Source organism: Xiphophorus couchianus, chromosome 21, assembly GCF_001444195.1.
Source record: "Xiphophorus couchianus chromosome 21, X_couchianus-1.0, whole genome shotgun sequence".
In the NCBI taxonomy this organism is placed as follows: domain Eukaryota; kingdom Metazoa; phylum Chordata; class Actinopteri; order Cyprinodontiformes; family Poeciliidae; genus Xiphophorus; species Xiphophorus couchianus.
In genome coordinates, this window is record NC_040248.1 from 19,744,011 (window position 1) to 19,769,509 (window position 25,499).

Here is a 25,499-nt window from a genome sequence, read left to right on the forward strand (position 1 = left end):
AATAATAATAATAAGAAAAAGAATATACAAGAACATAAATGATATAATTGATAATAGAATATTAAAAGTAAAAGCAATTATTTTATAAATTTGTTATTATTATTATTATTATTATTATTATTATTATTATTATTATTATTATTATTATTATTATTATTATTATTATACTGAAAATAAAAGTTTTATGAAACGCGTCCAAAGAGGTTCCCGTAGTTTTGGGCGATACCATTAAAAACGAGGGTGTTTTTTGTTATTTGGGACTGACTCGGTCAATTTATTTCTCAGTAGTATAAGCAACTGAAAAACAGTTCCTAAGTCTAAGTATAATTGGTAAACAAACTCGCACGTCGAAAATCATAAAATAGCATTTCAAATACATTTACTTGTTTCTTTACGGCGTATTCCCAACTAGTCGAAATGGTTTGATCCTGGAGGTACTAGGGAAGACTTGTAAAGCGAAATCAAGTCCGTGACAGCGGAGAAAGCTGACTTTTATAAAAGTAACTAGTGTACAGAGGTTGGTAGCACTTTCACGACTTTTCTCGACCTGAGCGTGCTGTTCTGTGTGACTGTAGCGACATGTTTTGCTGAGCTGTCAGAGCGACTGTGCTGAAACTACTAAGATGACAATTTGATAGTGATAGCCAAGCTACCGTTAGCTAGCTACTAGCCGGCTAGTAGCTAGCTGTTCCCTAGAAATTGAATGGCACTGAGCAGGAAGAAGAAGTAGCATGTTAGCTAGAAGCTAGTTAGCCTTTTAGCTCGCCAGCCTATTTTGGGATTGTCATTCCGCTAGCCAGCAACCTTTACTTAGCTACGTTTATAGTAACGGTAAGAGGGGTGTTTATCAAGCGACAGTAACGTGTATTTATCCGAGACGAGTAATTATGTACAATAAGTAGCTGGAACCAAAAGCTGTCATGACGCTGCAGTGTTATTTTTGTCTTTAAATGACCTGTTACAGTAACACGGGGCCTCCGTTTTGGTACACGATGTAATGTGATTTTTCTGGGACACACCTGAGTGTTCATTGTGTTTTTTGGGGGGCGTTGTTGCTGTGGTAATCCTGGCTACTTGACGGAGATGAATGTACAGATGCATTCGGTAACCCGGAGCTTCGATGATGACGATTTGAACAGAGGTTTTAAGGCAAACTTAGAGCTTCTTACACTGATTTAGTTTCAGGATTAGTTTTGTTTTGTGTAGTTTTCAGTAACGTAGTATTTTTTTTAGCCCTATTCTCAGTCTTAAACGTGCATTTGGTGTCTTATTACAATGCATTTAATGTCAATTATACTGTCATAATCGACTTTCTTTTCCTTGCCACTATGTTTATACTTTCAACATGCTAACCTGGCAGTCTTAAGCCTTGTCATAGGACTTATAATGGTCCTCTAAATTAAAAGATGAATTGTAAGGTCAAGGTTAGAGCATCTTTTTTTGTTCCCACCACCCCAAATGCATTTTCATCTAGTTTTATTTTGTTTTTTTTGTTTGTTTTTTTTTAGGGTGAAATAGAAGCTGTACCATGTCTTTGAAGCCGCGGGTGGTGGATTTCGACGAGACATGGAACAAGCTACTAACTACAATCAAGGCTGTTGTGATGCTCGACTACGTGGAAAGAGCCACGTGGAACGATAGATTCTCGTATCCTATATTGCAGTGTTTCATAATGCAACTTGAAGGTTAATAAAGGGCCTAAGTATGAATTTAATTGGCTGAATTTTCTTCACATATAGTTTGAAAAGCTTCAGCAATTGTTGTAGATCAGACAAATTGGATCATGTGACGCATTTGCGTTGGACATTTTTGCATAAATACGGCAGTCAAGGTCATCTCACGCTGACCATTGCCGACTTAGTAACAAAACTATATAACATAATTGTCGTAAGACAACAACATACAGCGTTGTTACTTGTGCAACTAACAATGTGTTCATCCTGAACTCCCAACTCCAGCGATATTTATGCCTTGTGCGTTGCATACCCAGAGCCTTTGGGTGAAAGATTATACACAGAGACCAAGGTTTTCCTCGAGAACCATGTCAGGCAGTTGTACAAGGTAAGAACTCGCCGAACCCTCCTTTGCCGACCTGTTCACCTCCTGTTGTGCTCCTCCTGCTCTTAACACCTTCTGTACTCGTTTGTGTGTTGTTGTCTTTGTTTTTTTTTTTAGAAAGTACTGGAATCAGAGGAAAAGGTTTTAGTTATGTACCACAGGTACTGGGAAGAGTACAGCAAAGGAGCTGACTACATGGACTGCTTGTACAGGTGAAACGCTGCTGTTTACGGAATTTAACCTTCCAGTTTATTTTTAAAGGAAAATGTGTGATGTTGCATTGTCTTTAGAGATTCGCTAATTGGAAATTTGTAGCTTTAACTTACTTAGCTTTAAATACCAATTCTTGCTCTTACTGATTTGTCTACTAAGAAACTTTAATGCAAGAAGATGTAAAAGTTGCGTAGCGGTAATTAATCATTTATATCAAGAGCGGGGTAGTCTTTGTGAAATAGTGCTTTCTGTTATTTCACAACTAAGACAAAACGTTCCCTCTGTCAACATTGAGTTGTTTTAGCATCTTGTTGGTGATTGGTTGCATTGGCATCCTCTCAAAAGCAGCGGTGTCCAAAACTTTTGCATTGTGGGCGAAAGACACCAAGTTGAAAGGGGGAACTTTGATTTTCTTTTTCTTTTTTTTTTTTATTAAATCATTAAACAGATTTTATTTTTGAAGGATTTGTTTAATGTGCTCCGAAATAATTAAGTATGTAATATTGTAATGAAACAAAGTAGAAACGAACAAATGATCTCAGATGTTTGCCTAAATAGAAGAAAGGCTTCCAGTTTCCTAACTTTTTGGGTTGATTGATTTCTAGAAAACATTTTAGCCTCTATTTGGCCAAATTTAAGGAATAGGTTTGTTTTCCCATTTTGGGGGGAAAAAAAAGCGCTGGATGTTTGTGGGATTTAAAAATGAAAGCAAAACAAACTTGAGCTGTAAAAAGAAAGATATGAATTATCTACCTGACAACAGCTTACTTTTCATTGAAAGTCATCTCAAAAAACAAAACATCCTTCTGTATCAGCTGCATTTGCCACAGAGCCAATTTTATTTATTTTATTTATTTATTTATTTGAGTTGCACTCAGGGACCACACAAATGATTCCCAAGACCAAAAATGGCCCGAGGCCACACTTTGGTCACCCCTACTCTAGTGGATGAAGCTCTTCACTCCATCTCTGAAATTTCCTAAAAGTATGCCGATATTTCCAAATCCAGCAATTTTCACCACCTTACTGATAGAGAAAGTGAAACTTTGAGCTATTTCCCATAAGTAACAAGTTCCACATTGAAGGTGACTGTTGTTACTGCAACCTCCAAACATGATGTGTTCATTTACTGGAAAAAGACCCGAGTGTTTTGAGTTCCCCACTCCTGTTAGTATCACTTTTTCATCCTAAACAGAGTCAGCTTATCACTTTGTTGTCCTTAATCATTTATAGACTTAATTTAGTCTTTTTTTTTTTCTTCACATATTTATGGGGGGTTTTTTTCACAGAAACACACCTGCTCAGTTGCATTTCTGATCCAGCACAGATTTTCGTCTCAGCTGCCTAAACGCAGAGGGTGTCGCTTCTCTCTTTTCTCAAGCAACAGTGATCCTGCCATTATGGTTTTTATTTATTAGTTGTTGTTTTTTTTATTGAAAACGACCCGTGCCAGACGCCAGCAGACGCATTGAGTGTCCCGATTCGAGTCGGTGTTTCTTTTTAAAGAACTTTCAAGTCTATTTTTATTTGTGTTTCTTCACAAGAGTGACTGTGCATCTAAATGCCTGTTATTTATAGTGTTACCTCATGAAGCACAGGGAGTGGCTCACTGTGTGGGGATCAATTTGTATTTTAGAAAAAAAAAAAAAAATTTGTGTGCTATTTGTTTATTTTTTACATCATGGTAAATGTCTTTGATATTTAGCATAACAGAGGCAGATAGCACATCTGAAGAAACTTCATGCATCTTAAAGTGACCATATTCAGCCAGTGGGGATCAGTTTGGTGGCTGGGTACAGTAAATTTGAAAATCAGATTAAACGTGGTTACCATGTGCAGTTTAGAGTTAATTCAAGAAAGAGACGTCCATTTCAAATGCGAATGGTTTCCAAGACTGATATATGTGTTTGTGCAGCCATGAATACTATGCCATGCAGTGACAGTCAAAAATAAGATTTTTTTAATCATAATCTTTACCAGTATTACAAATGTACAACAAAATATCACAATAAAAAGTGCGGTTGACAACAGTCGCCCCACTTTTGCCGACTTAACTTTGTCGTATTTAGCGACTTTTCAGACACACAAAAAATTCGGAATCGGCAACATTGATGATCGGTTAGAAAACCGCAACCGTACTTAGAAACATAATGCTTGTCCATGTCGAACAGCAGAATTTAACCTTAACCTTTCACACCTTGTTATACCATGAAACCAGTAACCAGCCCCTGCCTGGTCTCTGAGTTTACCAGAATCCGTTGGAAAGCAGCTACCAAAACAAGACTTTTATTTCTGGTTTTCACTGGGGGAATAAAATCGAAACTAAACATGCAGTCACTGATGAAACCAGTCGACTAATTTCATCATTTTACGCCTGTCCCAATGCCGTCCAGGTATCTGAACACGCAGTTTATCAAGAAGAACAAGCTAACAGAAGCAGACCTGCAGTACGGCTATGGGGGAGTGGACATGAATGAGCCGCTGATGGAGATCGGAGAGGTACTCAGCTATTCTTCCACATGTTGCTTATTGTTTTTTGTGTCTCCCACTTGATTGAGATGAAATAATTTGTTATTTCTATTCTGAGACAATAATACAGTGACAAAATGCCGTCTTGTTATTGCAGCTGGCTCTAGATATGTGGAAGAAGCTGATGATTGAACCCCTGCAGGCCGTCCTCATCCGGATGTTGTTGAATGAAATAAAGAAGTGAGCTTTCTTTCAAAAGACTTTTCTTTTTCGTTCCATAACGTACAACTGATGTGATAATAGTAGATTCTGTATAGAACTTTTAGCTTAGTTAAAAGCAATGAGTTTTGAGTGCCTTTCAGCGACTATTGTGCCAAAAAAAAAAAAAAAACCTTCCATAAAAAACATGTCTGCTCATGTTTGCAACACTTTCACACGAGTTGTATCAACAAATCATTCCCTCAAGACTTCCCCCCCCCCCCCGTTTGGAAACACACGTCATGATCAGGTCTTCAACCTGTGCTGTCTTGCAGTGATCGCTGCGGTGAAAACCCCAACCAGAAGGTAATCCACGGGGTCATCAACTCTTTTGTTCATGTTGAACAGTACAAGAAGAAGTTTCCGCTAAAGGTGAGCCGACAAGCAAACACCTGTTCTCCCAATCTGCGCTGTATTCAAGCTTTTTTTGTTGTTGTTGTTGTTTTTATTTTCTGTGTATATGGTGCCATTAAAAGACACAAGGGTCAAAATCCAGAGCTAAAACTGCGTAGTCCGCTAAATTGCTTGCACAGCGACGAAAATAACCACTGAACATGCCAAAATTTTATTGCTAGGTTTGGCTGTGAACACGGAATTCACAACAGATGTTGGTAACGATCCAAGAAATGCATACGTAAATCAGAACTGGAACTATTCCATAAAATACATCCAGATTTAAGCTTCCAGTTTCATTCCTGTACTTGGGATAATCATTTTGCTAAAACATTCGCCCTTGTTTTATCTCCAGATTCCTTATCTCGTCATCCTTTTGTTAATTATTTGACGTTTCCCGGTATCATACCTGGAAAGATGGACTCAAATCATGCTGTCCCCCCCACTCAAAAATTCACTTTTTGTGTTGAGTTTTCTTAATTTATTCACCGAACATGGTGTTGAGTTGTGGTCCCACCTTGACCAGAAGAGATTTTTTTTTTTTTTTTTTCAGTACCTCGTTCACCATATTTTCTGGACAGTAAGTCGCACCGGAATGTAAGTTGCATAAGTCATGAAAAAAATGAACAAAAAAATAGGAGGAAAAAGGCATACATAAGATGCTCTTGAGTATAAGTCACTGGACCAAATAATGAAAATAAGTGCGACTTATAGACCAGATAATATGGTACTTATCCAAATTTTCCACAGTAGACATTAAACAAACTTTTCCATTATTTTTCAGAAGTGCAATCTTGTGTATTATGTGTACATCTGACTAAAGGCCACAGGACCAGACAAATTCTGAAAAAATTGCCAACTTATAGGCCGGATAATACGGTACTTGTTCAAATGTTCTTCAGCCAACTTTAAACAAGCTTTTCCATGGTTTTTCTTCAGCAGTGGAGTCTTGTGTGGTATGTATGTACAGATCATTAGGTGGATCACTTGTTTCCATGGAACCTGAAATATTCCCCATGTACTGCACTTTATCATACATATTCTCAATTGTTGGACAGATTTACTTTATTTCTGTTTACGTGTAAATTACTGACATCAGAAGTACATTTCATGTCAGTCATTCAAAGTCTATCTACTGAGAAAAGACTTTCACATGTAATTTTTGACTATACTTGTTTCCCCAACTGTTGGATTGTGTTAATGTTTACAAAAGAATATGTTTCTCAGTTGTTGTTTGTTTGTTTTTTTATTCCTGTGTTGCAGTTTTATCAAGAAATCTTTGAAGGGCCTTTTCTGATAAAAACAGGAGAGTATTACAAACAGGAAGCCTCCAATCTTCTCCAGGAATCCAACTGCTCACAGTATATGGAGAAGGTAAGTCGCCAGACAGAGAACGTGGGGAGTCGTTCATTGGTCGAGTTTGGGTTCACACAATTTCTTAATGTTCAACCAGGCTGTTTGTAATCTTGAGTATTAGCTCAAACATTAAGCCACTATCACAGACCTGATATTGTGTTGACCTCTGGCTTTAATTCTGTTCCCCTGATCCTCAGCCCTATTTCTTACCAAGGTGATCCTTTTAGTGGATGACTAACGAGTTTTGTAGTAATCGATCACTCTGGCGATTAATCGGCTAGGAAAAGCTTGCGCATTCTACAAATTTGTCATTTAATCAGCGTTTTTATAGAATATTAAAAATGCATTAAAAGAACGAGCAGCACAGAAAATAAACATTTTATTGACTAAATTGTAACAACGTAGCATTCCTTTCCTGAATTTTAACCATGTGAACCTTAAATGATGTCTCTTGGGGAGTTTTGAGTAAAACATATTTACATATAAAAGTGTATTACTCTTAAATACAAAATATTTTGTACAGTTTTGGCTTAATTACTGCTCTGGATATGTTGCTCTTTCAGCAATTGGCCTTTTCTTTTTTTAGTCTCTATATTCCAGTCAACGATTAATTGATTACTAAATTAGTTGACAATTACTTCAATAGTCAATTAATCACAATTAATACGATTAATGATTTCAAGCTTCCTGTCCAATCAGTCAGTGGGGAGTAAAGCCAACATTTCATCCAGTCACTTCCTGTCTGGTCAAGCTCAGTGTTGTTGACTCATCTAAAACAACTTCCTGCTATGAGAAGAAAAACCCTTCTTTCTCTATATTTTGTGTCGCTCTCGTCTCATAGGTCCTGGGCCGATTGAAAGATGAAGAAGTCCGATGTCGGAAGTACCTGCACCCCAGCTCCTACTCCAAAGTCATTCATGAATGCCAGCAGAGGATGGTGGCCGATCACCTGCAGTTCCTACACGGGGAGTGCCAGAACATCATCAGGCAAGAGAAGAGAGACGGTCAGTACGCTTTGTGCTTCTTCTTTTTTTTTTTTGATGTCCTGACGCCGTTCGCACGCTGCAACCTCAGCTAACAGCGGCCGGTGAAATGGTTTGTTCCGTTCAGACATGGCCAACATGTACACCCTGTTGCGGGCCGTGTCAAACGGGTTGCCTCACATGATCCAGGAGCTGCAGGTCCACATCCACAACGAGGGCATCAGAGGCACCAGTAATCTCTCTCAGGAAAATGTTAGTACCGCTCCACACGTTATGTTTTTTCCATCGGACTTTCAAAGTGCCTTGTTGTTTGTGTTTTTGATTTCTAGACTTTTGACGGGAACTATTTCTGCTCCGTCTCCCTTTAGATGCCGACCCTTTTCGTGGAGTCCGTGCTTGAGGTTCACAGTAAATTCGTTCAGCTTATTAACACAGTCCTAAATGGAGATCAACACTTCATGAGCGCACTTGATAAGGTACAAACCACAAATAGCTGTTGCCTCATTGCAGAGTGGTCTTGTAGTAGTTTTTTTTTTTTTGCCTTGATTATAATTGCCTTTCTACCACTTTAATCTCTCTTGCCGTCTCTCTCTCTCTCGTAGGCTTTGACGTCTGTGGTGAACTTTAGGGAGCCAAAGTCCATCTGCAAAGCCCCAGAACTTGTGAGTACACACACACACACACACACACACACACACACACAGGAACTCTCATGTCGAATTGCACGTGCAGAGCCTTGACCGAGTCACCCCCATCCTGCTGCTATCTCTGACCAGCTGGCAAAATACTGCGACAATCTGCTGAAGAAATCTGCAAAGGGGATGACGGAAAACGAGGTGGAGGACAAGCTGACCAGTTTCATCACAGTGTTCAAGTACATAGACGACAAAGACATCTTTCAAAAGGTACAGGAAGCTTTTTGTGCTACAGTATACCCAAATGGGACTCAGTTTGAAGCTTTAAATAGATCCAAAACTCATCACATTTGTTTTTTTCTTGTTTTTTTTAGTTTTATGCCAGAATGTTAGCAAAGCGGTTAATACACGGTTTATCATTGTCGATGGATTCAGAAGAAGCAATGATCAACAAACTAAAGGTAAATAAACAGCAGATTTCTTGAGTGTTTAAACAAGCTTTTTCATTATTTTTCTTCACCAGAAGACTCTTGTGTAATGTGTCAATAGTGGTCACTGTAATTATGTGTATTACTTTTATTATAATGACCTATGACCTCATTCTGTCCACTTTGCAGCAGGCTTGTGGCTACGAGTTCACCAGCAAACTTCACAGAATGTACACGGACATGAGCGTGAGCGCCGACCTCAACAACAAGTTCAACAATTTTATCAAGACGCAGGAGACGGTGGTGGACCTGGGGATCAGTTTCCAGATCTACGTATTACAGGTCGGCAGTGAGGAAGCCGAAAACGGGCGGTTGAAAAGATGCCAGAAATATTAGTTTAACAAACACTTTTGGCATATCGTTCGCTTTTTTTGCAGGCTGGCGCTTGGCCTCTCACACACGTCCCCTCGTCGACGTTCGCCATCCCTCAAGAACTAGAGAAGAGCGTTCAGATGGTGAGCGAAGCTGCTGAGATTTGTACTTGTAGCGAAAGAAGCGCCTTCTGATCATGTCTGTCCGTTTTTGCCCTGTTTTGCAGTTTGAATTGTTCTATAATCAGCACTTCAGTGGGAGGAAGTTGACTTGGCTGCACTATCTCTGCACAGGTAACACAAAACGATGGCAGATTTAGTAAGATGATTCAGCATGTTCTGGTTAAACTTAGAGGAAAAGACATTATAATAGTGCTCAACTCTTTTTAAAGCTCTTGTCGCAGAGTGTCATCACATCTTTAAATTAGGCCTTAAATTCATTTTTAAAAAGTAAGCAAACCTTTGAGACGTCAATCACAGATTTTAAACTTTGCCTTGCCTGGATTATTTAATCTCATATATTCAATGTATTTTTTTTTTCTTGTGGGACTTTGTTGTCAGGCAAAAGTTTGAGTCGCACTCAAGACAGTTGAAGCTACTTATAACTTTGCTAACATATCCTTTGCATGCTAGCTAGCTTTTTTGCATTTATGATGGGCAAGTGTAAATTTCTCACTAATTGGCTAGATGAAGTTTGCACATTTCTGTGACAATACAGGTCTTAAACATCGTTCACAACAGTCTCTAAAAATCTTAAATTTAAGTTGGTTAGACCTGCAGAAACTCTTTGCAGCTTTACACTCCACAGTAATCTTGTGCAAACGTCATTGGACTCTATTTAAAAGTAACGCGACGAGAGTTTCTGAACTTTGGCGTTATGCTTGTTACCCCTTCTCCCAGGCGAAGTAAAAATGAACTTCCTATCCAAACCCTACGTTGCCATGGTAACCACATACCAGATGGCTGTGCTTCTGGCCTTCAACAACAGCCAGACGGTAACGTACAAGGAGCTGCAGGACGGCACCCAGATGAACGAGAAGGAGCTGCAGAAGACCATCAAGTCCCTGATGGACGTCAAGATGCTAAACCACGACTCGCAGAAGGTCTAACGCAAAACAATGTTTGGCTACAGTTACTTTTTACCCTCAGATTAGCGGTGAGGTACACTCAGGTTTTGGGTTCAGACGTTGAAAGTAGTGTACGTTTTCCCCTGTGCACAGGAGGAGATCGAAACAGAGTCCACGTTTTCACTAAATATGAGTTTCACCAGTAAACGAACAAAGTTCAAGATTACGACGTCGATGCAGAAAGACACGCCGCAGGTAAGGCTACTGCCGGCCGCCAACCTACTGAGAAATGGGCCGTGCGATAACCAACTGTACCGCCGCGTGTCTGTAACGTTCAGGAGATGGAGCAGACGAGGAGCGCCGTCGACGAGGACCGCAAAATGTATTTACAAGCTGCTATAGTGAGGATCATGAAGGCGCGGAAGGTCCTCCGACACAACGCCCTCATCCAGGAGGTGAGTGGGTGGATAGGGTCAAGACCTTTTCAATTTGAACTGTTAGGATTTATGAACATTAGCGGGGATAAAGGGTGAACATACTTAAGTGACACAAAACAAAGCGATCAGGAGCGTCCTGGAATTGTTCACTCATTGTTGCAATACCTCTATTACACTAGTTCTGAACTGTTCTTTTCATTCAATCTTTGTTTATAGCTCTTTTGATTGAGGCGTTGCATATTTGGACAACTTTTCCCTCTGGTTTTGGATGCTGCTTAGCTGGAAGGATTTTTTTTTTCTCTCCTTTCTTTTACTTTCAAATACTTATGATGTGCGACTCCAGTCAGTCAGAGGCCACTTCAGATTCGTTGCGAGATTGACTGCTGTTGGAGATCATCCGTAACGACTGTTTTGACGATATTTGAGTGATATAAGTTACAACATTTAATTGTCATTTGGAATAACTTAAGTATTTTTGAGTTTAATTAAATTTAGTTCTATTATATTAAAAGCATACTTGCCTACTTAAGTATAATTGAGGAGTTGTCTCAACCAGATTTTTTTAAAACAGTAAATGTAAAATGTGAATAAACATACATTTTAATATATTTAAACATGGGGTCTATCTATGTGTAATTTCATCTCATGATAAATCAGGACTTCAAAAAATTATTATTTTTATTATTTCTTCAGCGAATTTGAACCGGGTGTAGCTAAAAGCAGTTCAGATTGAGGAGTTTTGGATAAAACATATATAGAGACAAATGCGGTTTTATCATAAATGCAAAATATATATATATATATTGTACACTTTTGACTTAATTACTGCTTTGGGTATTGTTCTTTCGGAAATTGACTTCCTTTTTCTTTTTTTTTTTGAGTTTGTATACACCAGTCAACGATTAATCGATTACTAGATTAGTAATCAATTTGTGGTGATTAATTTGATTAATCATCTCATTCTTAGTATAAATCCATCTGTTCTCTGAAGGTCTTGGAGGTTTGTTAGAGAATATTAGGGAACAAAGAGCAACACGAAGACCAAGGAACACAGGGAGAAAAGTAACGGTCTAAAAATCACCCAATGCCTTGTGTTGTTTTTTTTTTAAATTCTTTTTTTTTTTTTTTCCTAAACGTGTTCAGGTAATCAATCAGTCCAAAGCCAGGTTCAACCCCAGTATCAGCATGATCAAGAAGTGCATCGAGGTGCTCATCGACAAGCAGTACATCGAGCGGAGCCAGACGTCGGCCGACGAGTACAGCTACGTCGCATAGGCCCCATGAGCCGACGACGAAGGGAGCATCTCCACACAGAGACTCACCTATGGGACAGGTTTCAAATTATGAACAAAAACCGCAACAACAGACTCATTCATCTAATTTAGAATTTTGAACTGCAGGCTGTCTGCGACGATCAAAAGCAGGACTTTGTGCCTCCATCTACGGGGAAAAAAAAAAAAGAAAGAAAAAGAATTTTAAAAAATGACTGATGACATCATGTCAACGCCAGACAGCCGGCTCGCACCACCACTCTGATAGGCCCCTCTCCTATTCAAACCTCTCCCACTTTCTGGTTTTTAAACTGTTTACAGCATCACCAGTGCCACGCACCTGTGCGTCCAACGTCAAAAAGAACATGCCTCTCTAGCTGTTGGAAAAGAAAGATCAGAAGAGCCTATTTGTTGAAAGAGTACAGAGGGGGGGACAAAAGACATATTGATGGCTACATATTAAACATGCTTTCTTTTCTCACGTTTGCAGTTGTGTGTTTTTTTTCCCCTCTTTCTTTCTTTGTTAAATGTACTGAACTTAGGAAAAAAAATATTGTAATAAAACTGGTATACTGACTATTGTTATCTTTCACATGTAAAGAGAAATGAGTGACAAACATGATCTTGCTGCTTGTCAAAATAAATAAATAAAAACACTGAAAGCTTTTATGTAAATACCTGTGATATGTCCATTAGAGTTCTCACAGAATGTGGTTGACGAGTCTATGCTGCTGTGCTAAAATTAAATTCTTACGTAGTTTTTTTGTGAGAATGTAGTTGAGTTTTTCATCCTTTTGCTATTGGCTGGTGTGTATCTGATTTACTTTACCTTAATAACGAGCCTCTTTCTGTTTTTATTCGGAGTAATAAAAGGCTCTATCTAGTATACTGCCACCTACTGGACAGCTAATGTAGGTTTAATATTCTACCAGTTCATCCTTACACCCTTATAGTTTAAAAACCCCCCAACATAAATTAAGCTCGAAGTACGAGTGTAATTAGTTTTTAAAATAACGATTTTATGTTGTAAAGTATTTACCGTAATAAGAGAACTTTTTACTGCATAATATTTGAAAAATGTTGCCATGCTGGTTTAACAGCACTATTTGTATCAATGTTAAAACAATTTCAATTAAATCATTTGCATTTTAGAGTTATAGAAAAAAAATGTTTTAATTCATGTTTGTCATTCATATATTAAATCAGAAATATCAACCTGAGTGGATTTTAAATACTCTTTGACAAGTACATTAGTATAAACATTTTTCTTTTACGCACTTGACGTCCGCGTTTCATTGTGATTAGCGTGCTTTTATTTGTTTGTCGTCTCGCGCTGAGTGCGCGTGAGCGTGCGGAAGGAGAACAGCTATAATAGGCAGCTGTCCTTGGTGCTGACGTAAGCTTAAAGAGAAATAAAATATTAATCCCCTGTTCAGGACTGATTTTCTTCGGAAATTGTTCATCTTTGAAGGGGATAACGCGGCTAAATCTCACGGTATATATCTGATTTGCAAATGGACATCAAAATGACCAATACTCTGGTTGTATTATCCTCTTTCAGCTAGACGGGCGGTGAAGGCCTCGTGGCGCAACGGTAGCGCGTCTGACTCCAGATCAGAAGGTTGCGTGTTCAAATCACGTCGGGGTCAAACCCTTTTCTCCTCTCCAAACAGACCACATTGAAATCCATACGTATGTGCTTATTAATACTAATGTATGATGCCATTATAAAATATGCATAGTCAGATGTTACACCAAATGACTCACTTGGATACTTGTTTTTCCATCCACATGCTCCTCTGGTTAATAATTAGCAGCAACCAGGCGCTGTAGAGGACACAGTAATCACGTGGAAGAAGGTGGAACGAGACCCAAATTTGTGGTTGTGTGTTGTGGAAAAAAAAAAAAAAATTCCCAAGCGAAACCTGAAATACTCCTTCAACACACTGTAAATGTCTGTTTATTCCAGAACAAGTATGTGGAACGGCATCTGGTTGAATTTGTTAACCCATAAATCCTGAGGGCCGAAACGGTAACATCACCTCTCAACATTCACACTGTGCAACATGCGCCCCAAAAACCACAAACAAGGCAGTTAGGGATTTTTTTTTTTTTTTTTTTTTCCAAAACCTGTACTGAATCCTGAAAAGAAGACCAGGCAGAAGGAAACCTGACTCTAAATGCATGCATTTGCTTCTCCTCGTCATAATTACAATTTGTAAATAAGAGCAAACCGCATGTATTAACATTAAAATTTGGTCAAAACTGTGACCAAGGGGGTAGAAGATAAACAAGACAAGACATGTCACAATTTAAAGCAACGGCCAAAGTTACTTGTTTGTTTTTGGGCTTAACGTGCTCTCGCCTTTACACGTTGAATGTTTTGGCGTCTTACTCAGGATTGTGGATTAACATTGCCCTGAGCTAATGATTTTTTTATTTTTTCCTCATACAGTCGAGGTAGCAGCAGCTCGTAGTAGAGCTTTCCAACCTGCTGTGCAAGCCTCAGCGTGCGTCAGGCCCTTCATTAAAGCAATTGCGTGTGTGTGTGTGTGTGTGTGTGTTTTTTTTAACAGAACCTCAATCCTTCAGGTTTTAAATCGTACAATCAAGCGAGGCACCTAGCCAACATAACATTCCCGCCGAATGTTCTTGTACAGACTCAGCTGCTTTGTTCTGATGATGTATCATCAGAAGAAGATGAGGGGGGAAACACTTAAGCAGTTGTCTTTCACTTCATATTTAATTAATTTCACACTTATTCGACAAAAGCGTTAATGTCTGTTAATGCAGCACGGAGTGGATACATTGTTTTAGAGCAATGAGGACTGTATAAAAGTATACCTCAACATTTTTAGGTTCATGTTTGCAATAAAATCTTGAAACAAATATATAATTTTCTGAGCTTTCACATGAAATTCCTAAAGAAAATACAATGAATTTTGGAGCTGTAACGTGAGAAAGTATGAACGGGTCCACGTGGTATGCATGCCTTCACGAGGCACTGTGGTTTCTCCTAAACTCAGAGACGTTCTGCCAAAGAGAGTCGCTGTCACGTCATGTCTATTTGTGTGGCGCATTTCAGCAGCGAGTTGTAACGATCTTCTACATCGTAGAGACGTCATGCAGTTGCTAATTATGACACAAACAATAAAACATTACATTTCGTCAGATGCCATCATTAAAATGGTCAAGCAAGTACACATGGAATATGTCGATCAATGTTCCACTTACTACTTATCAACAACATTCATCCAAACAGAGGGGGTTAAAGCCTTGATTTGAATAAGCTCAGTGTTTTGGCTGTTTTGCAGTTTTCTGGAAGTTTGCTCCAGATTTGTGGTGCTTCGCAAGATGCCAGCCTTGCTCCTCCGTAAATACCGTAAATTCTGCCTTGAATCTGCCGACAACATGTAAGTTCTTGCGGCATCCGAAGTCCAGGGGCAACCGAACTCACTCTGTGGCTCTTTGGTATTTTCTTGTCAGATCACATTTATTTTTGTATGTGCGTGTGTTAGTTCGCTCGTAGAAGATTATTGAACCACAAGAACTTCTTAACAGCTTCTTAAACGCTCAAAGCTATTGTCAGTACCTTGGAAGCCTTCGGTAGAAAGCTCTACTTGAATCTACTTGAACGTCAAGGAACTGTTGCTTTCTTTTTTTAAGTGAGTCAGTATCAAAGCGGTCTTTGTAAGTAATGACACCTCATAGTATGATGTAAGCATGTCATGACATTAGGACGTACTATGAATGCCCATTCTTCAGACCGTGTTCCAGCACGCAGGGTAAACACCTCCATGACAGTCAGAACGCACACAGAGACAGGCATTCGGTGTTTACATCGTCTCCTTTGTATTGCCAGTCTGCTTTCCATGCCGGGCATGTCTGGAAATGTATAAACGGAGAAGGTGCGCTTCCCACACTTCAGTAACCAGGGGGGGGGGGGAATGTAAGTGGGGAAAAGAGAAATAGAAGCATACTTTCAGGATAATGAATACTCACACTTGTTTTGACATTTTATTTACAAAAACCAGAGCAGGGCTCTATAACTACCAATCTTCAATTCTCTGTCAAAGATTTTTTCTTCGTTGCTAGTTTTAGTTATTCCCAAAGGCAGACTTCTTCATTTGGAGGCCTTAAGGCAAAACACCGGCATCGTTTCAGTCCTTATTTCTCTGAAAGCAAGTTTGTTGGTATAGTTCTCGCTTTAATAAAAATATTACTAGTTGTTTGTCATCGAAGTGCTAAAATCTTGGGTGGCTGTTGAAAGAAAATAGTTCCAACCAAGAACTGAGTTTGCAAATTAGCATGTGGCTAGAAAACCTTGGTACAAAGCAAGGGCTGCTTGTTTTTATCATTTAGCATTGTTTACTGTGAATAAATCAATTTAAATTGAAAATTGCATTAATACGTCACTATTGACATTTTAACACTGTAACCTGTAACATGCGATTAAAAGACTATAAGACAAGCAGCACAGTACTAGTTTTGGTTTGTTGTTTTTTTTAACCTTGCAGAAGCTTCTCTTTGTTGCATTTTCGAGAGTGCTTAACATACTTACCTATTGTTATTGTTTTATTTATAGATCCAGATCCAGATTTTTCATTTTGTTTTTACAGAAATTTGTGCCATTACCTAAACTGTCAAATTATAACTCTAAGTGATGTTCACTCTCTACCGATGGTTAAAAAAAAACGTGCACATATTTAAGGAGGTGTTTTCACATTGAATATTTTTGCTCCCGGCCACCACTAGGTGGAGCTAGTTACATAAAAGTGAAAGGAGGTGTGTTGTTGCTATACGTCATCGTCGAGATCTCAGAAGAAATAACCTGTGGAGACAGTTCAGCTCAGCTTCTCGTGCATTTCCTGTCAAATTTAAAAGCTTCATAGAACTCATAGCACTTGTAAACGAGCATACCATAGAACATATTTTCCTCCAGAGTCAGATGTGTCACTGTAGGTATAGTTGAGGCTAGATTATTCCTCTGCAAGCTGAACCCTGACCCCTACAAACAGAAGAAATAAGGAAGTCATAGAGCATGGTCAGAAGTTATTATTGCAATAAACAAAGACATCTGACACCAGGCAAACACTCGGCGCCAGCTTAGAAACTTTAGCCCATGTGACACCCTGATGCTTGTGCTAACACTGCACGGTTTTGGACCTGGTTTGTCCATGCTGAGCCGACGTTCATGTTCATTCATTTGGACTACATTGGATCATAAAGAGCCAGAGCTGCAGGGAGCGAGGGAATCTCCGCAGAAAGGTTTCAGCTTTTCTCTGTAAATTGGGTCATACGTTTTATCTATCCTTTGGCATAGTCCTTATCCAGCTATGCAGGTCAATAATTCATACACAGTATAATTACTCCCATTAGTATGTGCTCTGATCCGACGTTACAAGTGCAGAAAAGACTCACAAAGTCTTTCTTGTTGGTTAAAATTGATATTTATGCAGCAGGTTGAGTGGAATTTATTATGTAGGCGTTTGTATGTATTTGACATAGAAATGGCTTCACATTAACAAACATATTCTCTTGTTTTGCCTTTTTCTTAAATGGGGACCAAAGTCAAGATAAAATGTTCTTCTATATCCCCTCAAATCATTTTTGCAGTTCCTTGCAAAAGTATCACACCCATTTACCCATCCATTTACGTTTTACCACTTTACAACAACTAGCTAGCTAAATGTTTACATGGTGAATAGTAATGCATATTAAGGTATATTTGGTGTGTGCACTATTAAAATAGGCAGTGGTAAACATTTTTTGTGTGACAGACTCAAGTGTTTGTGGATTTGAGCTGTTCCAAGGCACCTTTAAATACCCCTGAAAACACTAAGGATTCAATGTACATCAATACATTTTGATCTAAACTATTTCATTGTTGCTTAGACCACATGTTCAGGGTTCCTGTCTTGTGAATAAAAATCTCAAACCACTATACTTTCTCTATAGTACTGCATATTTTGGTATTAATCCAATACCAAATAAATACAGGGGTTGTATTGCCAATGTTTTTATTATTTAAGCTGATGTATCGTCAAATTTTTGTCCTTAAGGTGTACAAAATACCTTAATAACATATTAATATGATCAACAGAAACTGCAAAACAAACAAAAAAAAAAAACCCCAAGTATCAATCTTAACACACTGATATCGATCTAATATTTGGTATCAATATTCTAGTTATTTTGTATCGAACAGACCACTTCTATTTCATCTCACCTAACCAGAACCCCTGGTTACTCACAAAAACTCACATTTTTATTTTGCCGTCTTTACATGTCTTGAACTAAACTGAACTCAATTTCACTTATATTTGAAACCCAAGTCAGGTTAAGAGAGAAAAAAAAAGTGTAGTCAGTTGCAAAAATGAATTATACTACGATAGATGTTTGCAACAAATAAGACTCCAAAGTGCATTACAGTTATAATACCAAACATTTTTTGTTGTTGACAAAAACCACCCATTTCACGTTCAATCGTTAAAAACAACAGACTCCAAAAACCAGAAGAAGTAGACGGGCGGCTCTGCCTGCCCACTGAGCGCTCTGGCTGGGCTGCCGAGCACATTCTTCGTGCCTGCTCGAACACGTGGCTCTCACACAGTGTCAGTTGTCAGCTGTGCGGTCGGAGTCGGGAAGGCTTTCTTTTTTTTTTTTTTTTTTAGTTGGGAACTTTCAAGCAAGTGAAGTGACTCAGTTATAGCGCGGCACGAGGGAGGACGCCACCCAGCCCCGCCGCTGGGATCCTGCGCGTGGAGCTTCTGCCCGCTTCTCCTCTGAGGACTCGGCAGCACAGCGAACAGCGACTTCTCTCTCGGGGATTTTACTTGTTTCACCTTCACCCATTTCCACTCATTCACACACACGGGATGGTTGTTGTTGTCGTCGTCGTTCGGACGCGGCTTTTTCCTCTTTAGGATTAACAGCAGCGGAGGAGACATGAAAGTGACGGTGTGTTTCGGGAGGACGCGCGTGGTCGTTCCGTGTGGAGATGGGAACGTAAAAGTGCAAAGCCTTATCGAACAAGCAGCCATGAGGTATAAAAAGGCCATTGCAAAGGTAGGTCTCCCCCTCCTTTTCCTCATTTCTCTCTCTCTCTCACACTCATACACACGCACACACACACTGTCTCTCCTGCGTGGAAGTGATTTTGTACCGTCTGCTTTGCGAGTTCCCGGAGCTGTGCGCTGGATTCACACCGGGGAGCCTCAACATGGCGCTTTCTTTTTTTCTTTCTCTTTTTGCTTTTCCCCCTGGGGAACGAACTGAGACCCCCAGGGGTTCCTCCTGGAGAACTTCCCCTCCCAACCCATTTTTTTTTTTTTTTTTTTGACAAAACCAGCAATGACATCCAAATGCCTCTAAAATAATTCTCAAACTTCTCCCACACGTGAATGTCTGATTTAAACTTTTATTTTTTTCCCCCCATGAAAACGTTGAAGCAACAAAGTAAGAAATTATGCAATAAATTCAGAGTGAGCAGGAATTCAAACTGGGTGGGGAGAAAAAAAAAGACCCGCGCTGTGTGACTGCAGGTATTTGTGTGTAATTACACAAGGAGGGGAGATCAGGTGAATTAGGCAATAACTGCTTTCCATATCGTCTGATCTGAAGCATCCAGCATCTGCATGCTGCATAATTCACTCTAACATTCTCTCTTTGGGCCCTGGGCTTACACGGTTTAAAAAAAAAAAAAAAAGAAGTTCAATGTGATCAAGTTTAATGTGATAGCTTTGTTGTTTTCTTGCGGCTTCGCTCTAAACCCCAGTAAAAGACAAATAAAAGAATTCCTGCTTGGTACTGTTACCATGGTGTGTGACAGCACTTTGCCAATTGCTTCTATTATCATTGGAGTCACATCAGAGTGGGGGGTCTAGCTGTCTCAAATTTCCAATTAGGCATGTTTGAGATTCTTCTGGCATGATTACTTTGGCTTGGTTTGAGCAAAACTGTAGAACATGGTCTGATTTCTTTTATTTAAAACCGTTGCCAAACAACTCGTAGTCGCCCAACTTGTCTTTTTCTGAAGGTTTGATAAAAATTTTAGTTGGTTAGTGGCTGTGGAACTCAACAGGTAGGCCATATTCAAAAACCTTCTCGGGCGTCTAATTATGTATTATTATTATTATTTGCTGAAGGTGAGATGGCTTAAGGGGAGGCACAAGAGATCAAAAAGAAGTTGGCATCAGTTGTAGGTACGGAAAAGACTGAGTTGTCCTAGGAGTCATGATTGCAACTTTTCTCATGATGAGGTTTGTACCTGGACAGACCTTAATTGAAGTTTTCAGATGCCTGACTGAATTTCATCAGTATATAGCTACATTCACATATTAGGTCTTGACATTTACAATTTTTTGCTGAAATCCTTTTGTTTTTTTTTGCGTGGACATTCATATTATTAATTATGGTAGATGCGACCACATTAAAACTTCTCCCTGAACGGTTTTATGACCCAAAGTGACCCGGATGCTAAAAAAAGGTCTTTGTCTGGTCTGTGAATATATCATAGCGAACACAAAACAATGTAATATTGAAGCTTAAAATACTATTTGAATTTTTCCAACATGTTTCTTCGTGCTGGAAGTAATATTAATGTTGTATAGCCCTGACTTATGTCTGGTCTGTGGAGGGAGCTAACGATTGGGGTTATGGTCAAAAGACCTCCAATCTCAAAGACTTGGAGCTCATCATAACCATAAAAATACCAGCAGAAACATATAAAAACGCTGCTCATTACAACATAAAATGTTCCCCTGATTATTGTGAAGGGTCATGCCATTTTTAAACTGTAATAAACAATTTTTTTAAATTCCCAAATTAATTATTTTATATTCTTTTGTTATGTTTTCAAAGATACCTTTCTTATTTGTCTTATTTCCTTCTTAAAAATTTGAAATGTAAAATTTCTGTCTAAATTTGAGTAATTTTGGCCTTATAAGTACGTTTAACAAAGGGTTATAGGGCAACGGTTAGTAAATGGTGGGGGGGCAACTGTGGACACCCACCAGCTTTACAGTGAAAGAGCGATTAATCTGATCAGCTTTATTGGTCATCCTGAGGAGCATTTCCTCCCTAGACGTACACCGGTAACCACTGAGACGTCTCCCTCCTATTCTTACTAGAGCATCATGGCTTTCCTCACCTCAGCAGAATGCAGGCGACTCATCCATTGATCCATGCAGCCGTGTATTTGAAAAGATCCGGTGTAGTTTCCCCTTGGAAAATGCTTGGCTTTGCTTGTGTAAGACAAGGCCTTTCAGACCACACAAAAGATGTAATCTCTCCGAGTTTCATAGGTTTACAGCTGCTAACATCTTGCTCGTCATCTATTGAAGTGCAATGGATTTCTTTCGATGCAGTCTCCTCTCGCATCTTATGATATGAAAGTATTGCTCAGTGTTTGCTATGGATTAATACAATAAGCTGAAACCTTAGAGAAAGTGAAAAAAAGTGTCTTCCCCGGAGTGTAGGGTCTCAGATTTCAAACCCCTCTCTGAATAGGGTTTTTTTTTTTCTACTTTTGCATTTGATTGCTTTTTGATCACAGACTTCAATGTATTTTATTGGGATATTCTATGACAGATAGACTATAACAGTAAGGTTGAAGAAAAATGATACCTTGTCTTCAAATATCCTTAAAAATAAGATATTCATTTATATTCAGCTTCCTGCCACTAAATGCACCAATTCAGTGCATCAATCCAATTTAAATGTAGCCACAAACCACACAAAAGAACACTTCAGACACATGCAAGAAAGATGCTCTTTTCAGATGAGAACACCGTTGAAGTCTTGCATGCAACACTCCAGATGTGGTGGGAAAATACCACTGCACATCGGTCTAAAAACACAATTTTCATGGTGAAACATGGAAGTGCTCTACATCATGCACTGTGGATGCTTATTTTTGAAAGAGAAGACGATTGGCAGACAGATAGAGGTAAATACCGGGCAGTCTTTGGAAGAAACCTGTTGGATGCTGCCAAAGACTTAATGCCTAGTTCACACAGGAAGATTTTTAATACCAATATTTCTCCAGATCTTTCCATTCCAGAAATTGTAAGGATGTGCCGATTACTGGGATGGCTCCAAAGATAATTTTAAACCATATTCCTGCCATGTGTGGAAAGACGTGGCGACTACTCCAATCTAAAATTGGGAATATTCAACATGTTGAATTGTCATTGCCCGATATAGGAGGGTGACTGGCATCCCCCAAGGACAAACGACAATGCAGCCTGTTGAATGTGACGTGTAGCCAATCAAAAAGTGAGGTGACGGAAACACGCAGGGGAATTAACAATACACAGAGGATGAAACAGACTGCTGTGGCACGATAATTGGCAAGATAATTGGAGACATCTTTGAATTGTGTTCTCTGTTAAACATAGTCCACAAACTATCGCCAATGCTTCTTCTCATTCAGTCATGTTTGTTTTCTCTGAACTCAGTTTCTTTGTGTCGCAGGGTTTTGCGAGATCTCCCGTTTGACATCTGAATGTTGGTGAGCGAAATCGGTTGGTGTGTGGTGTTTTGCTTCTGCCGAGTGACTCGATACCACAAACCGTACGACCAAACCTGTTATACCTACGATTTTGTATCATCACATGTGTGGTCTCTCAGGTTTTGAAAATCGGTCAGTAATTTTAAAATCTTGCCATGTGAACCAGGTACAGAAGCTGACATTGCAAGATCAATAAAATGTGAACAGCTTCAAGGAATACAAACGGCAATTCTGAATCTGTTCTGAGTTTTCTCTGTGTATATTTGTTGCTTATATTGAATATTAGTCATAATAGGCTTACCGTCCACTTTGTATTTGATTGCAGCAGCTGAGCTCAGTCATTGTACATCCCGTGCTGATGTAACGGAGCTTCCCCAGGGACTCTTGATGCTTTTGTCACCATCTCTGTGGGGAGCAAAAAAGAGGCATCGGTCGCCCTGTCAAGTGCTATTACTTTCGGCTCCAATCTGGTGTACAATATGCACAATCAAGGAAGATTAGAACCGCTCAGCCTCTTCTGTTGCTTTCTGCTCTGAGAGCTTTTGTCTTTACTGCTTTTCTCCTCAAAAAGCAGAAGCAATAAGAAGATGTGATTGGCAGCTACAGATCGCAACTCGTCATCTTGAAACTAGAGTTCCCTAACGGACGGTGTGCGGTAAATAACCAAAGAGCATGCAGATGTTCACTCACCCCAGCCATAGTTTGTGGTTCGACACTGAGGATCTAATTCTTTGAAGAGCTGCTTTTCAGGGTGGTTATTCATCCTCTGCTTTTCCCACAGTTGCTGAGGCTAAATGTACGATAAAGCCCTAAAGCACATAATTGGCCTTTTTTTACTCCCCCTAGATTCCCTAAACACAGACTTGGTGACATGTCACAACACAGCCAGACTGTTAGGGTATACAAATGGAGAATTTTCTTATTTGAACAAGATTATAAGTCAAGACTGAAAGTTGCATATTTCCATACTAGTGTTTCATTTAAGCAGCTACATTATCTGCATATGAAGAACATGTGTCCTTTGAGCCAGAAATTTAAGGGAAGCTTCATCCTTTAAGCCATTAATCTGTTATAGATTATAAAGATGCACATCACATCATCCATCATGCAATAAGAAGCTTATAGATTACAGTAACTGTTTAAAAGTAGCGGTGCATCAATAAATCGGCCCGGATTTGGAAGATTGGAGATTGGTGTTTAGCCAATACTTATAAGTGAAACCACCAATCTTAACTACCTCTGCAAAGGTCTGAAAATCAATCACTTTCCCCTTTTGGCTCTGCCATAGGAGGGGATTGACAGACAGATCGGCCGACCGGGTTAATGAGTTCACCTCACCGTTGCCAATTTAGCAACTCCTTCAAAATATTTAGTGACTTTTCAGACAAAAAAAGTTGGTATCGATAAAAACTTGAATCTCTATATATCAGTTTTTTTAAAGATCGGTCAGTTAGTCTTTCAAAAATTCAGCAATTTTTCATGAAATAGGTATTTCTCATGCAACCAAATGGATCTGAATGTTTTGTTTGCCCTGGATTCTATTTAGGGGTGTCATATTAAATTGCTCATCACATTTCCAGAATTTTCTCTGCAAATTCAAAACTACTCTGTGCTAATCGGTCTGGTTTGAGAAGTGTCCACGCTTTTGCAAGGCACTCCAGCTTCGAGTCAACACATTTTCCCATGTTTTGGTTTGGAATACTGTGTTGTTGTTCTCATGGCAGTCCTGAGCAACACTCTGAGCTCCAGGGCTGTTGCAACAGCACCCAACGAGTTCGTCTGTGTATTTAAAGTGACATTGCACACAAGTTACAAGTTACTTGGAGTAACGCCAGAAGAATGAACCAATCAGAGCCAAAAGCCTTTCTCTGCAGGAGGAATACTTGTTTGTTTCCTTTGAGAAGATAGCAATCTCTGTGTGCCATAAGTGTGAAGCTAGCCAGTGGGTAAAATTTCATTTAGCTAAATGAACACTATTTTCCACATCTATTTAAACATGCCTCTTTTGTTTATGTCTGTCTCATTTGTGTGAAGCTAGCTATGGGGTATTTTTTTCAATTTAGCTAAATGCACATCACTATTTTCCACATCTATTTAAACACTCCTCTGTTGTCTCTTTTGTTGAGTAGCTAGGTTAGATGTCCCCCCACTCCTCAAAACAAACATATTGAAAGGAACACTTTTGGGATTAGGTTTTACTGTAGACAAGACGGAGTCAAAAGTTCAGTTTTTAATCCTGAAATCCTCAAGTAAAGACTTGACATGGACCCATCCTGGTGATGCTTTGCAGAAAAGCTCATCAGTTAGAATGTGGGAAGTGCCTTAAAAGAGCTGTCAGTCCTCATTAGCTCACTTCACTTAGCTGTTATGTAACAGACTGCAGCTGCAGCATGAAAAGGGGGAACCAATTCAGGTGGAGGATAGGGATTTTACGTGTTGGAGGAGGCCATATTGAATAAAGAGTAGCGATAAGTGCTAGCTAGTCAATGCAACCACCAAGCTAAAGTTACATTTTTAACCTCAAATGGAGGCAAATGACTAGAAGAAGAGACTGCATGAACATCGTCACCATCTGTAGATCACAGCATTATACTTCTCATTTCGTCCTCACTTTGTTTCAGGGTGAAGTCCAGTACCAATCCCCGTGTAGAACATCACTCCTGCTGCTCCACAAGTCATGGGTTTCAGTTAGCCCAGCCATCCAGAAGAGAAGAGATTTAAAGCGCCTCAAATATGCAAAGCCCTATTTCACTATTACCGAAGATCTAAGTGAACGATTGAGCTGATCACATCCATTTTTGCTTTGTTTGAACTACACATGCATTGGAAAAATCGGCTGTAGTTGCTATAATCAAAGATATCGTGGAGTGAATGTAAACACTGAGAAAAGGGGATCACTCTGGTGACAGCCTGCAATTACAAGGAAGCTTGTAAATTGCTTGTTTAGTCATGTTGGTAGTTAGAAACTGGTGACTTGAAATTCATCAGTTAGATAATTTTTTTAAATTTGCAAGCAAGTCTGGTAATGCTACAGTCACAAAATAATT

At 39.2% G+C, this 25,499-nt stretch overlaps 2 protein-coding genes and 1 non-coding gene across 4 annotated transcripts in view; all 3 read left to right on the forward strand.

The window, feature by feature from the left end:
* The first annotated feature begins 390 nt into the window (after window positions 1-390).
* On the forward strand, window positions 391-12,614 carry cul2 (cullin 2). The gene is made up of 21 exons (XM_028005120.1): window positions 391-517; window positions 1,509-1,647; window positions 1,959-2,061; window positions 2,176-2,270; window positions 4,665-4,770; window positions 4,898-4,980; window positions 5,274-5,370; window positions 6,655-6,765; window positions 7,589-7,751; window positions 7,858-7,982; window positions 8,099-8,206; window positions 8,333-8,392; window positions 8,507-8,635; window positions 8,740-8,826; window positions 8,983-9,135; window positions 9,231-9,308; window positions 9,392-9,458; window positions 10,065-10,267; window positions 10,385-10,486; window positions 10,570-10,686; window positions 11,812-12,614. Exons 2-21 carry the CDS (start codon window positions 1,529-1,531, stop codon window positions 11,941-11,943), a joined length of 2,238 nt encoding a protein of 745 aa, XP_027860921.1. The 5' UTR covers window positions 391-517; window positions 1,509-1,528; the 3' UTR covers window positions 11,944-12,614.
* A 902-nt stretch (window positions 12,615-13,516) lies between these two features.
* Window positions 13,517-13,588, forward strand: trnaw-cca (transfer RNA tryptophan (anticodon CCA)). Its single transcript has one exon. It is a non-coding gene; the product is annotated as a tRNA-Trp (tRNA).
* A 4,907-nt stretch (window positions 13,589-18,495) lies between these two features.
* The window catches only part of LOC114136816 (partitioning defective 3 homolog), a 384,289-nt gene continuing 377,285 nt past the window's right edge, over window positions 18,496-25,499 (forward strand). The window contains exon 1 of one of the 2 annotated variants that reach the window (XM_028005119.1): window positions 18,496-19,007. In XM_028005119.1, coding sequence (XP_027860920.1) covers window positions 18,888-19,007 — 120 coding nt within the window. In that variant the 5' untranslated portion in view covers window positions 18,496-18,887. The remainder of the gene's footprint in view (window positions 19,008-25,499) is intronic. The other variant, XM_028005118.1, reaches the window with a different exon arrangement.

Bases quoted from the DNA above. Each gene is read 5' to 3' on its own strand.
- cul2 (XM_028005120.1), top strand. From the start codon at position 1,529: ATGTCTTTGAAGCCGCGGGTGGTGGATTTCGACGAGACATGGAACAAG. The intron at 7,983-8,098 runs GTTAGTACCGCT...GTCTCCCTTTAG, and splicing joins GTAATCTCTCTCAGGAAAAT to ATGCCGACCCTTTTCGTGGA. The intron at 10,487-10,569 runs GTAAGGCTACTG...TGTAACGTTCAG, and splicing joins TGCAGAAAGACACGCCGCAG to GAGATGGAGCAGACGAGGAG.